Raw genomic sequence first — 13,635 nt, 5'->3', positions numbered from 1 at the left:
CGTCCCACACGGCGGCTCATGCTCCCACAGGAGCCGTGCGCTCGCGGCATGCGCGGTAGATGTTAAAAAAGAAAAGCTTTTGTATAAGCACCCGGAATAACCATGCGCTGTGGGTTGAGTGGGAAGAACACATTCGCTGCGACATGACAACCATCGAAGCAACCGGCAGCAGCCACTGCCGCGCGATACCAGGCGATACCAAAACAAACAACATGGCGGCTGACGAAAGCGGCCGCGCGCGATTTACTTTTGAGCGAACCTCCCACCATCGCGTTCGGAAGTGTACTGAACAATGTACTATATTTGTTGCTACGTTAGCGCCGTGCATTGAATCAATGGATTCGCTAATACTTTAGAGACGAATAAAACGCTTCTTAACGCGATTTTGCACGCGATTCGTGCGAGTCGGTGTTGCGCGGGTGATTTTTGCACGCCCGTGTCGACGATTCCGCGCATGCGGCAGGTTCTGCTTCTAAGTTCTACTAGTTCTACCTTGGTATGAAGCGTGACAAATGCAGCAGTGGGAGAAGCCTGACGACTTGCGACACTTTGAAAGCGCTCGGGACAGCCGGCTGGCGCCACCGGAGATGTTTAGGCACCACGGTGGCGGATATTTGATTGGCGCTTTCCCTAGCGCCGCAAATGATGCTTTATAGTGTCGTTTTCAAACACATTATAAGCTCCTTTCCTGGACAACCGTCTTCTATTGTGCCTTCAGTGATATCTTAAAGAGCGGTTAGCTACGTGCACCTCTTCGCGGCTGGTGACGCCGCCATGTTGCCGTCCCCAATCGCGTAGCGCGCAGCACGCGGGTGGTATTCGCAGCAGCGTCAGCGCGGCTGTGTCGTGCGGGGTGTGTTTTCGCGAGCAGAAGACGCCCCATGCGGTTCATAGTTTAGACCATAATTATGGGAACGAGGGTGCAAAGCTGTCCCCACCTCGTAGCACCCCCGATTTCTCGTTTCTCTTGCCGTTACTAACGGTAGACGGTTCGATTTCGATTCGAAGTCGACCCCCTAACATTGAATTGTCAAATTTGAAAAAAAGGGTCGGCCTACAATCGTGTAAATAAGGTAGGTAGCAATATCCGCCATTTTTTTCAATGCAATAAAAGTGATTAGAGGCCTACAAACTATTCACGCGCTTGCGAACTTTTTGCCGTTAGCAAAACTTTTTTTACTTGAAAATAAGATTTTTACTCAAAGAAAAAAATAGCGGGAAACGCGCACTTGCCATACATTTATCATTCCTATCGCATCTACCACAGAAAAAAAAAAGATATAAATTCTTGATCACTTGCACTTCCGCCACCAATATTTGCCATATTGGGCGTGCCCAACACCACGTCCATCCTTTTGACCTTTCCAAAAGTTTGACAACCTAACCAGAGTTGTAAACGTGGGCATAAACATTTGTGCGACTTCTGCCTCACTCGCTAAGTGAACCAAATTAGCCTTTCTCGTAGTAACAAATACATCCGCACAAATATCGGCCGTCGTCTTCGCGAAGTGCGAAAGCTAACGAAACTGCCCCTCTCCTAAACAATGTATTAGATTTTTGCTCAATCCCCAAGTGAAGTACTATTCACTTTGGTAGAGCGTTAGATGTAGTTTATTCTCTGGCGAAAGTAGAAAACAGCGGTAGATAGGATACTTTTCCCAAGTTTTAGTGCATCATTTACATGTGAAAGCTGGCTTATAGTTTCGACCACTTTTATGATTCGATTCTCGATGTGCAGCAAGGCGAAAAATACTGGTCCGATATTCACTAAGCTGTTTTTACATAATGTATAGTAGAAATAGTGATTTATCTCCACCCTATGCGGTTCGTTTCCTCCAAAGAGAGCTGAAAGCCGAGGCGCCCGCTAATGAAAGATGCTTTTCGATGTCGTACGAGCTAGTAGCTTTATAAATCAGGGCCTGCTTTCTTACTCGCAATTTGCTATTCCGGCAGTTATTCTGATGGAAAAAAAATTTTACTGTCGGACAGTCTACTTCATCTCGACTGATAGCAACGCGGTGCCGGAATTGCACATAACTCCATTATCCCGGGCAAACGTTATTGAAAGTTCTTCTGTGGAAATAACATTGTGAAACGTGACACTACCACGCACATTCGAAGGGGGCTCAGAGCGGCCGCCGGTTCTGGCGCGGCAGCTGCTGTTCCATCACGTACGTCACGTCTGGCCGGCGGTAATGGCCACCTTTTCTATAATGTTTCGGTTCTGAAAACACCAACGACGCGAGCCATTTGCGCTGCGCGCGTTGATGTTTGAAGCGCAGTATTTTGCATTTCGCACCCTTTTTATGTGTACTATTATGTGGCATTATTTTAATGTCGAAAATTTGAGTGCAGCTGGCCTTTTAAGGGGGCAGACTGGTCTTAGAGCTATTTTCTTTTTTTGTATACCAGGGTGTCTACCAAGTTGACATTTTGAAATTCCCTGAGTCTTTTTGATAAATTCCCTGAGTGACACAGAACTTTATTTTACGTTAACACGGGCTGACACCCCTTCACCGGTTGCTGTCACCCTCCAAAAAGTGCCTTATAAAATAAAATATAACATAATAAAGTTGCATTGCGAACCAGTAACTTTTATCTCATTCAAAAAGAAAACATAACAGAGTGGTAGTAAAATTCACAGTGAATGAAATATCGAAAAGAATGGTAACAACATGCTGCCATGTTCTCAGCTCGCACTCAATGCCTCAGTGCTGTATTTCACTGCTTCAAAGAGTTTTTTTTTGGTTTGGATGAGGCACACCTGCACCTTAAACACAGTCACGTTAGGTGCCCTTAAATGCCACCATACTTCTAGCATCAAAGCGCTGCGCAGGATAAGCGGGAAGAGTATTTGGGATTCACATTGGAAATCAGAAACACCTCAACTACACCCCACTATTGTGACTCCGCGTAAAGTTCTTTTGGCACGTAGCGAAAGCTACGAAGCCGAAACATGCTGTCTTTCTATGCAGTGGAATATAGTGCTGGCTTGCAGTTAAAGGTAGCTCTTAAAACAGGGTACAATGTCTATATTTGATACTTAAGAAGTATTTAGAACACAGCTGCGATCTTTAAAAGTGGGAAATTAAGAGAAATAAGTTTTTATTATTACGCCAGATTCACATCTCAAAGATTTGCAACGTGCGTCAACTAACTAGAAACCACAGTAGATGGTGTCGGGTGTTCCAGCATAGGATTGAAAACTACTACTGCCCCTGTAGACTCCGTTATGCTGCCCCCACAAGCTATCGCGGCGTGCAACATTTTCTTCCACCTTTCAGGAGTCTGGGAAATATGCCGGAACACAAGGGGAGCGTACAGGGGGTCAGGAGGGGGGAAGAGGGGGGGGGGGAGTGACTCGCAAGCTGTATGAAGCTAGTTCTCACTGGAACTAAAGACTCCAGACGGCGCCATCAGCGACGGCTCTGGAGGGCTGTCCACTTTTGCCGTGCTGTTACTTGAGCCAGCATTACAGTGAATTTCGCTTCCTTTATAAAGTACAGCTAATTTTCCCTGATAGAAGGACAAATTCCATGAGTTTTCCCTGAGTTTTTCCAGACTGCTCAAAATCCCTGAGAATTCCAGGTTTTCCCTGTTTTCCAGGTTGGTAGACACCCTGTATACTGACCAATTTTAATGAAGCTACACAGCACTACGGAGTTTTTTGTGCTGATTTCAAATCTGCAATTAGATTTTTTGCAAGTTGATTATTTCTTGAGATAATTAATGATTAATTGCATTCATTATGGGTCGCCATTACAAAATAACCACTCCTAACAGAATGGTGATTACCGCGCCACTAGGCAGACAAATGACTAAAGCACACAACACTGAAGAACTTTTTTGATTTAGCTATTTTCAGTCGTTTTACAACACGCTGAACTCTCGTGCTCTGCCAGAAATGGCTCAGAGGTGGTGTCAATGGAAACAATAATAATTTTCCAAAGCCTCCACTTGAAAATTTGTTTCCCACATTGTATTCTCCAGACATTTAGGTATCGGAAGCAAAAAAAATTTAGTCGTACCAGCCCGGGTGCCGAAATATCCGTCGGCAAAACGCCATCTTTGCGTTGCAAGGAAAGTGTCATTTACCATCGATTTCTGCGCGAACTGAGCAGTAGAGTGCACTTTAAAATGCTATTTAGAATAAAATATGGTGCCTTTCGATGAGAAAACTTGCAGACTGATAGAAAATGGCCGTGGATGCCGAAAATGTCATTTTTCAGAAAACGAATTTTTTTGTCATTTTTAAGCTCTTCAAAGGCTGCACCAAAGCTACTGCTCAAGCAGCAAGCACATCACATACCATGTAGACCAAAAAAGCATAAATTTAGCAAGTAGAATACACCGACTGCAAGGTGAAAGTCGGAATTCACTAATAAAATTAGTGTGCTCGTCGTCGTTTTTTCTACCTTGTCCTTGTATGTTTGGCACAATCGCTGCCATGAAAGGCTTAGTCAGTGTTGCTGTGTAGGAGCTTCATGGCACAATGCGCATTGCTCTGAAGATGCACTAAAGGAAAAACCCCGCGTATTATCGGCACCCATCCCTTGCCACTGAAATTTTCTGACTTTTGGTGCAGGTTAGACGTGCGAAAATACGGTAACAGACTCCGGTGGTCCCTTTATATCGGCATGATGCCAATGGGGCACCTCGCCATGGCCTCAAACACATTTACACTGAGTACTACTCTCGTCGTAAAGTGCTAGCTAGATGGGCAAGTTGGTACGGGTTCATGGTATAACAACAGCGCAAAAGACAAGATACACAAAAGGGAAACACCGGACGACCACTTGTCCCGTGTTCCTTTCTTGTGTGTCTTGTCTATACCACAAATTACTCTTGTCATTTCAATACTCCCATTAGTGGCAGGTTCCACAGAACTGAGTTTTGTTCACATCAGGCACTAGCTGTTGTGTGGTGTATCCTGCCCTGTGCTTTTTTTCCTCGTGCAGCAAGTCAGGCAGCGTGCAAGGCTGACCACTTCAGCACATTAAAGCATGCCCCCCCTCTTGTTGAATTTCGGCCTCCGCTTCGGTCGCCTACACTGCTTGCTTTGTAGTTTACTCTCTGTGTGTTATCTTCCTATTTCGGTGCTTCCGGAAGGCAGACGTTTCTCTCAGGTGGATAGGGCTTCCTATTTCGGGGCTTCCGGAAGGCAGACGTTTCTCTCAGGTGGATAGGGCGAATGCTACCCTGTTCCAACATTTGTCAAATTTTTTTAGCTCCCCTTCTCCAGACCACACAAGTTGCATTACTCTGGGTGGACTTTCCTCCAAAGACCTCTGTTCTTGTACAACCTGGCTAGCTCTGGTTCAAAAAAAAAACAAAAGCAAAGTTTCATCCTTGAGATTCTTTTTGTGCGTGCGTGTGTCGATGCGGGTTTGATGCCCGACCACAGCAGCCACTTTTCGGATGGAAGTGAAAAGCAAGAACGCCCGTGTGCACAAGAATTCGGCGTAAAGATCCCCAGGTGGTCAAAATTGATCCGGAGCACCCCACCACGGCGCGGCTCATCACCTGTGTTGTGTCGGCGCGTCAAAACCCTACAATGAAGAATCTTTTTTGTAATATCGAGCTTCTCTGGCAATATTTTTTATTCTATTTTCTTCCCACTGGTGATTGGACAGTGTCCTGAAGTTCCCTGACAGTGGCTGCCCGGTCGAAAATTTCAGCCCCAAATTCCAGTAAAATTCCTTCCCAGCACATTCGCCCCAGCACGTTACGAGGCCGTTCATTGCGGACTAAGTCAATGCGTTTCCTCTGGAGGGAAGTCAGGGGCTCGGCTGCTCACCTCGTTTAGCTCGTAGGCTGACTTGCAGAAGACGTTGCAGATGTCACACATGAATGCTGCCGGCTTGACGTTCTTCTTGGCTGCGGGCAAACAAGGAGGGCAGCATCCCACATCAGCTCTTGGCACAAGTGCACAAGTCAGGTCAGCTGACGCTACGTTTTGTGGCCAACAGAAGTGCCAAGATGCGAGAGCAGGCCCAACTCCCTCAGTGCACACGCAAAATGAACACCAAAGTCGCATGTTATTTTTCCGATGCTCTTTAGCTTTTCCTCATAAAGATCCATATCAGTGATGCAGAACAATCAATATTTTGCCCCCATTACTGTAACAGCGCTGTCGACGGTTCCCGATTGACAGTGTTACAATTATTGGCTATTAGTAGAACTACTGGCAAAACTACCAAGCCGATTGTATTCGCTGTGTCAGAATATTGATGCAGGATTCAAGCTGTCTTCACTGCGCACCCCCTAGAGAGCGGACAGCGGAGTATAGAACTGCCATTGCCCGTCCCCCTCACTCCCTCCACCTGAAAGCTAACTGTGGGCGCCCCTGGTTTGCTGCTATTGCTCTCTCACACAAATTAACCAAGCAGTCACGACCCTGGAGAACACAGTCACTCCCTCGGTGCTGCCAACCGCATAACTACACAGGGCACTGTCAAACCAACACGGGTACCCTAGCAGCATTGCCAGAGTCACCTGCTTGCCACCAGTGAACACTGCAGCATCTACAGCTGTCCTGCACTGTGTAGAAGCATGCGGCCTACACCACGCCCCCCACTGACAAGACTGGGAATTTAAAGTCTAACCAGAGAGAGAGAGAGAGAGAGAGAGAGAGAGAGGGAGAGAGAGAGAGAGAGCTCACTTTTCTTCCTCTCGAAGTTGGCGAAGGTGATCTCGTTGCGTAAGCTCGGCATTTCACTCAGGTCATCGAGCAGGTTGAACTTGTACTTGTCTCGAGCCTGCAACCAGACAAGCAGAGCGCTCAAGAACCCTTTCCCTCAGTGGCCACTGCGGTATGCACGCTTGAATGAACAAAAAAAGGCCCCTCGAGTGAGCCCGGAGGGGAACACTTCTCTAAGCATGTCTCTCTCTCCTTGCCACTGGGCAGGGGAGAAGACATGAGCAGCCATGCTGCACAGAGCTCTTTGCCATTGCCCGGCATGCAAGCATCGCAGAGCCATGCCCCAGGCATGGAAGGAGGGGGAGGAGGGGGAGGAGACACTGCGCCCTTCTTTCCTCTGCGCACAGTTCTCCTGCCCAGGTGCAACCTAGAAAAAAAAAAAAAGCGTCGCATGTTCAGAGCCGCAGCGCTCTAGCCGCGCGCGGTGGGCACTCACTCGCTACGAGGTACTCACCGTGTACAAGGTCTGCACCCACAGACACCCCCAGCACTTCCTTTGTGTGCGTGCACAGTGCCTTCTTCACCTTTTCCTTGGAGGCGTCTTCCTTGCCAGCTTCCTCTTTCTCGTCATCGCCGGATCCCTTCTCCCCTTCGCGACTCCTTTTCTTCCTGTTCTCCCAGTGCTCCCTCTTCTGCGTCTTCTCAGCTGCATTGGTGGGAGGACCACAGCAATGACCACAGCCCTCCCGTCTGCCTCGGTGCACTGGTTAAAAACACCCCGCTCGCAATGAACCCCCCTCCCCTCTGCACAGATGCCCTGGTTAAAACCACCCCCTTCTGCGATGACAGCATACCCTACAATGTCTGTAGCTACTCCCACTTCCAAGGCAGCACAGATTTGAGCAAACGTTACAGCAATCCTCTCTCACCGGCTCCGCTCAAGTTAAGTTTTTATTTCCGGCCAAATCCGCAAGTTTGTGACAGACGGCTGTTTCTCTAATTTACAATCAAGTGGATGGCCGCGAGATAAGCTGCGCTTATTACAAGCTGACTTTGACAGGCTTCGCAACTGCCTGCCTCCAAGAAAGGAAACAGACGGCCTTTAACTTGCAGCACCATTTGCCGGAACTGCATCTGAAGTCACCTTGATCCAATGGCACCCCACTTCCCACACTGCAGCGGTCACCGTGTATCGTACCAGCACGACAGGTGGCACGATATACTTATATCGATGTACTTGCAAGCAATCCACTTGCAACCATTATGTCCCACCTTGCCCCTATGAATTGATCAGCAATCAGCATCCCAGCCCATTGCAAACGAGAAGCCCACCGCGCCCCCAAAATGTCAGCTGCTCTAATTCTACTGTTTTCCTAATTTCTTATAAACACAGGACTCAGTCTCAATGGTGAGGGAAACGAGGGAAATGGGAGGGTAATAAGAACGCTAATAAAATTCTATTTTTGTTTGGGTATCCCTAGATATATACAAGTTCTTTGATAAAGCTATATTTTCTGAACTATTTTCTGGAACTACCTTAAGGGGGGACGTGGCTTTCAAAATCAACTTTTTTATTTCTTTGTGGATTTTGATGAAAATTGGAACAGCAACTGGAAATGCTTCCGTGATAACACCATAAAAATTTCAAACTAATATTTTGAAAACTTTTTTATGTATTAAATTTTCTTTCTGTTCCGCTTTACCGAGCTTGAGCGGCTTATAAAACATGATAGAAAACTTGTTCGAAGTGCTTTGCATTCCCAAATGAATGGACGAGGTCGTGACAGTTTTAGAATTTTTTTTTTACAACGCAATGTTTTTTAGTTTTCATTTTTTTAGAGGTTAATGTGCAATAGGCATGTCGACTGTGAACGATTATTTGAATAAAAAAATCACAAAAAACAAATCTGGAAAACCAAAAGTGTCACGACCTGAACTGTTCATCAAGGAATGTAATGCAAGAAACGGAATCAAAATAGACCCAGCGGTCACAAAGAAATCCCTGGTACAAGCGACACAGGTGGCAAAAAAAACTGTTTTGAGAAAACGGCTTCCGAAGTTGCAACATAGGTTTCACTTATCAAAAGTCGTCACGGTTGTAGCCTTTCATGTCCTTTTGAACATGGGGCTTCTGGAATGCCTTTCCTTGAAATTGGAGTGCCTTTTACAGCCTTTCTCTTTCCAGAAAACATCATTTTCAGCTCCTCTGTGAAGAGTACATACCCCACTTTGCAGACCAAACGAAGGGGGAGATGGGTTTCAATGGGCTTTCAATGCAAAGTAGGTTAGCTGGTTGGCTGTATCACACTGAACAGCCTCCTTTTGCAGTGTTGTCACCATGGCAACAAGTTAAGCATTTTTTTTACTTAAATTTGAACATTTTTGGCTTTTTTTTATGTTTTATCATCTTGCCTGGCACAGCAACTTAGTACCCATACGTGCAGGTACGTTCATGGCCAAAAGTTTGCATACCACAAGGATGAAAATGAGCTACTTTGAAGCTTTGTAGAGTATTCTGCATAACTCCCAACTTCAATGCAAGAGCATATTTTTTTACTACTTTTGACATTCAAGGCATCCAATATTTCTCGCAGCAAAGCCAGTATGCCCTAAGCAATGGTATCAATAATTTCACTAAAAAATCACTGTTAAATGCTGCGACAGTAACGTACATTTTTAATGCAGAGAACATTATTTTATTCCTATATTACTTACTCAAACCTGTTTGCATGAAAATTACAAGTGCACGGGAAACGTTGCGCAAGAAAGGCGATATGGCTCGCGCGCATTGCAGCGCACGCTTACCGCGACATATCGAACTTTGATTATACCTGATATGGCTGGTCAGGTCGCTTTTAAGATTAAATCTAACGTCGCAGGCATTAATGACAACTACTGGCGTTCAATCGTAACCGGTTGCCCAGTCATGTGCTGCTTCAATGCGCGTCGGCTATGCCGTGCGCGCCGCAGCGTTTGACGCGTCGACCGTTTCTTTATCAAGGCTAGCGAGCCCACAGTCAAAACACAGCAATAACTAAGCGTGTAAACATCGCAAACCCGACTAAAAGTTCACTTCACGAACCGCTATCGCAAGCGCGCACACCGCGTCACCCTCCGGGGTCTGGCGACGGAGTCACGCGCACCACGAAGCGTTCGATGACCTCCTCCTTTCGAGCCACACAACTTCCCGTAATCTGGCTCGTTATCGCCGGCATTCCCACCGCGATAACGTCCGTGTTGAATACCACAGATTGAACAGAAACTCGGCCGAGCGAAGCGGCGAAAATGAACTCGAACCGCTCGCTACGCAGCTCAGGCGGCCGCCATCTTGCGTTGCGCCCGTGACATCCAATCAGGAGGGTCGTTGTTCTGTGCCCCGACCGGAGGACCAATAGCGCTTCAGCATCTATTTCTAGCTTCGTTTGTGCGTCATTTCTTTTCTGCCGTTTGTGCGTTTGTGAATGAACGAAGATAAAAGAGATGAGCGGAACCGGAAAGACGATCGCTCGGCCGATCTAACCATATCAAAATGGCCGCGCCCGGTGGCGCCGTTGCGGAGATAGAGCGCACCGAAAATTGCCGTTTTTTCGCCCTTTTGCGCTGATAGTTTGTCACCGCGCCTGACAAAAGTATTTTTTTACGCCACTTTGCGACGCTTTTCAGCCTAAAAACTTTGCAGATGCATAGAATAGGAAACATAGAAGCCGAATATTTGGGTTTCAAAAAAACGATGTTTTGGTCATTTTTCCGAAGTTGAAAGCCGCGTCCCCCCTTAATTGCCCTTCCCCTCCCTTTGAGGAAGTTTCTGGATCAAAGGGTCCAAGGTTCTGTTTCAAGGTTCAAAGGGTCCACCAATACCCTCCAGGGCGTCCCTTCACCGATGTGCTTGAGAACCTGGGGAAACTGCAAACTGGCCTTGGCTTGAGCCATGAATGTCGTTCTATCTGTAAGTGTTGCATAGCTCCATAAAAACAAAGAGAGAGGTAAAAAAAATGGTAGCATCTCCACTCCGTGGACGATGGCGAGGGTGCGGAGTATGGGGACTTAAAATGACAGCCAACTTCCACCCCGACCATCATTCGATTTGAGCCGTGAGTTGCACCTTGGTTATTCCCTAAATGAAACTGCAACTCGCGGCTCAAATCGAGTGAGTGAGTGAACAACTTTAACGGAGCTTCAAATAAAGAATGGTGCGCGCAGGCACCAGATGGGGTGGTTCCCTATTCGCGGGACCCATATGTGTCCAGTAATTCTTCTCCTCGAGCCACCAGCTGTTGCTGAATGGTGAGGTCAGAGCTGGACAGTAAGGTCTCCCATCGCTCGAGCGGGTTGGAATTGGGGGAGGGAGGAAGGGTGTAGGGGGGTGTCTTGAGTTTTTTGCACTCCCCAATAATGTGCGCGAGAGTGCCGTCTTCCCGGCAGAATGGACATGTGTTGTCGTGTTCTGCAGGGTACATTTTGTGCAGAAGCGCCGGGTGTGCGAGCGACCCTGCCTGTAAGCGGCGCAATATCGTCTGCTGCCGTCTGCTCAGTTGCTTGTGTGGCTTTGGAAGCCTCGTTCTACTTTCTTTGTATAGGCGGACGATCTCCTTATAACTCGTGACGGGGTGTGGTTGCTCTTCCTCGGCCCGGATGGCTAGTTCTCGGGCATAGTGGTCGGCGGTGACGTTGCCTTCCACGAGCGAGTGAGCCGGGACCCACACGAGCTCGGTGACTCGTCCCGGTGTTGTGGGATGTTTCTCGAGTATAGTTGCTGCCGCAGAGGAGACGATCCCCTTCCGATAGCTTGCGTACGCTTTCTTGGAGTCGGTAACCACCGTGCTGACCTCCGGCATGGCTAGGGCCAGCGCTATGGCTACCTCTTCTGCCACGGTGGGGTCCATAGTCTTCACCGACGCGCAGGTCTTCAGCTCGTCGATGTCCGTTACGGCCACCACGGCCTTTGTTCCGTGTTTTGGGAGTGAGGCGTCCACGTACCGGACCTGGGGGTCCTCCTCCAGCTTTCGGGCCAGGGCTTTGGCCCGCGCCGTCCGCCTGCCTTCGTGCCGTTCCACTGTCATGTTGCGCGGTAACGGTTTTGTTGTGATGGAGTCACGCCATCTCTGAGGGAGTGGTGCCTCTTCCGTCTGTGGTTCAACCTGCCATCCTATATTGTGTAGGACGGCTCTTCCGTGTTCTGTCCTGCTCAGACGAACTCTCTGGTTGGACAAGTGTGCTTCGATGAGTTCGTCCGTGGTGTTGAGGGTGCCCATTTCCATCAATCTTTTCGTTGACGAGTACATTGGCAGACCCATGGCTATCTTGGTGGCTCTACGCATCGTCGTGTCCGGCGCTTCCTTGTCCGCCTTCGTTAGCCGGAGGTACGGGGCGGAGTAGGTTACGCGGGACACGACGAACGCCTGCACTAGCCGCAGTGCGTCTTCTTCTTTCAGACCGCGGTTCGCTCGAAAGGCACGGGCTCCGTAAAACGGGCTTGTGACGAGTAGGGTCGCAGAAGAAGACGCGACGCCAGGCCACGTCGAGGCGGAGCCGTAACCCGGCTCCTGCCTACTGCAGGGTTTGTTTTAATAAAGTCCTTTCCAGTCCAGTCCAGGTTGCGGTTCGCAACTCTACGTATCATACTTGCGATCTGTTCAGTCGAGTGCTTGATCTTGGTGACGGCGGCCGAGGCTTTTCCGTCTCCCCTGAGTAACAGGCCCAGGATCCGAGTCTGTTCAGTCGGTGTGATTTGCGTGCCGTCGATGGTTACGGTTACGTTCGGGGGTGCTTGCTTCTTTGGCCTGCCTGGTTGGACGATAAGCAGTTCTGACTTCTGCGGGGCGCAGCTCAGGCCGCAGGCCTTGGCGTATCCGTGGACAGTCTCCGCCGCTCTCTGCAGCACTCCTTCTATCCAGGCGTCAGAGCCCGCGCGGTTGGTCCACACCCAGAGGTCGGCAAACTCACTCATGAGTCCACTCACTCAGACTCATTTGGACTCAAACTCACGCGTGAGTTTGAGTTTGAGTGAGCGCGAGGCTAGTGTGGCATGGTGAGTTTGAGCTTGAGTGAGTTTGAGCCGAGTGATCACGACTGAGTTTGAGTCCGATTGAGTTTGAGTCCATTTTGAGTTCTGAGTACATTTTGAGTTTGAGTCCATTTTGAGTTCTGAGTACATTTTGAGTTTGAGTCCATTTTGAGTTCTGAGTACATTTTGAGTTTGAGTCCATTTTGAGTTCTGAGTACATTTTGAGTTTGAGTCCATTTTGAGTTCTGAGTACAATTTGAGTTTGAGTCCATTTTGAGTTCTGAGTACATTTTGAGTTTGAGTCCATTTTGAGTTCTGAGTACAATTTGAGTTTGAGTCCATTTTGAGTTCTGAGTACATTTTGAGTTTGAGTCCATTTTGAGTTCTGAGTACACTTTGAGTTTGAGTCCATTTTGAGTTCTGAGTACAATTTGAGTTTGAGTCCATTTTGAGTTCTGAGTACATTTTGAGTTTGAGTTCATTTTGAGTTCTGAGTACACTTTGAGTTTGAGTCCATTTTGAGTTCTGAGTACAATTTGAGTTTGAGCTCATTTTGAGTTCTGAGTACATTTTGAGTTTGAGTCCATTTTGAGTTTGAGTCCATTTTGAGTTCTGAGTACATTTTGAGTTTGAGTCCATTTTGAGTTCTGAGTACATTTTGAGTTTGAGCACATTTTGAGTTTGATTACATATTGAGTTTTGAGTACATTTTGAGTTCTGAGTAAATAGGAGTTTTAAGTCCATTTGGAGTTTGAGTACATGTGAGTAGCCTAGCAGGCAGCTATGGTTGGCTGTTAAGTTTCATGCGTCACTGTGGGCTCGGAATTCAAGTTACCTGCGGGTATGGCACCAATCGCGATCTGCATGATCGGTTGGGAGGGAGGTGGTGTCTGATTTTTTTTAGTTTCTTGTTGAATTTTTATGGCCATAAGCACTTGCTGTATACCTAATTTTCGCGGCTGGGCGCGTGAGTGATAATTCACTGGTGAGG

The 13,635-nt window shown here is 47.7% G+C and overlaps 1 protein-coding gene across 1 annotated transcript in view; it reads right to left on the bottom strand.

Annotated features, from left to right (window-relative positions):
• Nucleotides 1-13,635, bottom strand: part of LOC144153626 (uncharacterized) — a 76,104-nt gene that overhangs the window by 17,736 nt on the left and 44,733 nt on the right. The window contains exons 8-10 of the mRNA XM_077685275.1: nt 7,225-7,346; nt 6,662-6,758; nt 5,798-5,877 (exon numbers count right to left, since the gene is read on the bottom strand). Coding sequence (XP_077541401.1) covers nt 5,798-5,877; nt 6,662-6,758; nt 7,225-7,346 — 299 coding nt within the window. The remainder of the gene's footprint in view (nt 1-5,797; nt 5,878-6,661; nt 6,759-7,224; nt 7,347-13,635) is intronic.

The sequence above is a fragment of the Haemaphysalis longicornis genome, unplaced genomic scaffold (genome assembly GCF_048455015.1).
Source record: "Haemaphysalis longicornis isolate Haplotype H1 unplaced genomic scaffold, Haemaphysalis longicornis Haplotype H1 scaffold_9, whole genome shotgun sequence".
NCBI lineage: Eukaryota > Metazoa > Arthropoda > Arachnida > Ixodida > Ixodidae > Haemaphysalis > Haemaphysalis longicornis.
Note: the sequence above shows the minus strand (reverse complement) of the source record. Positions and strands in the feature narration are given on the sequence as shown.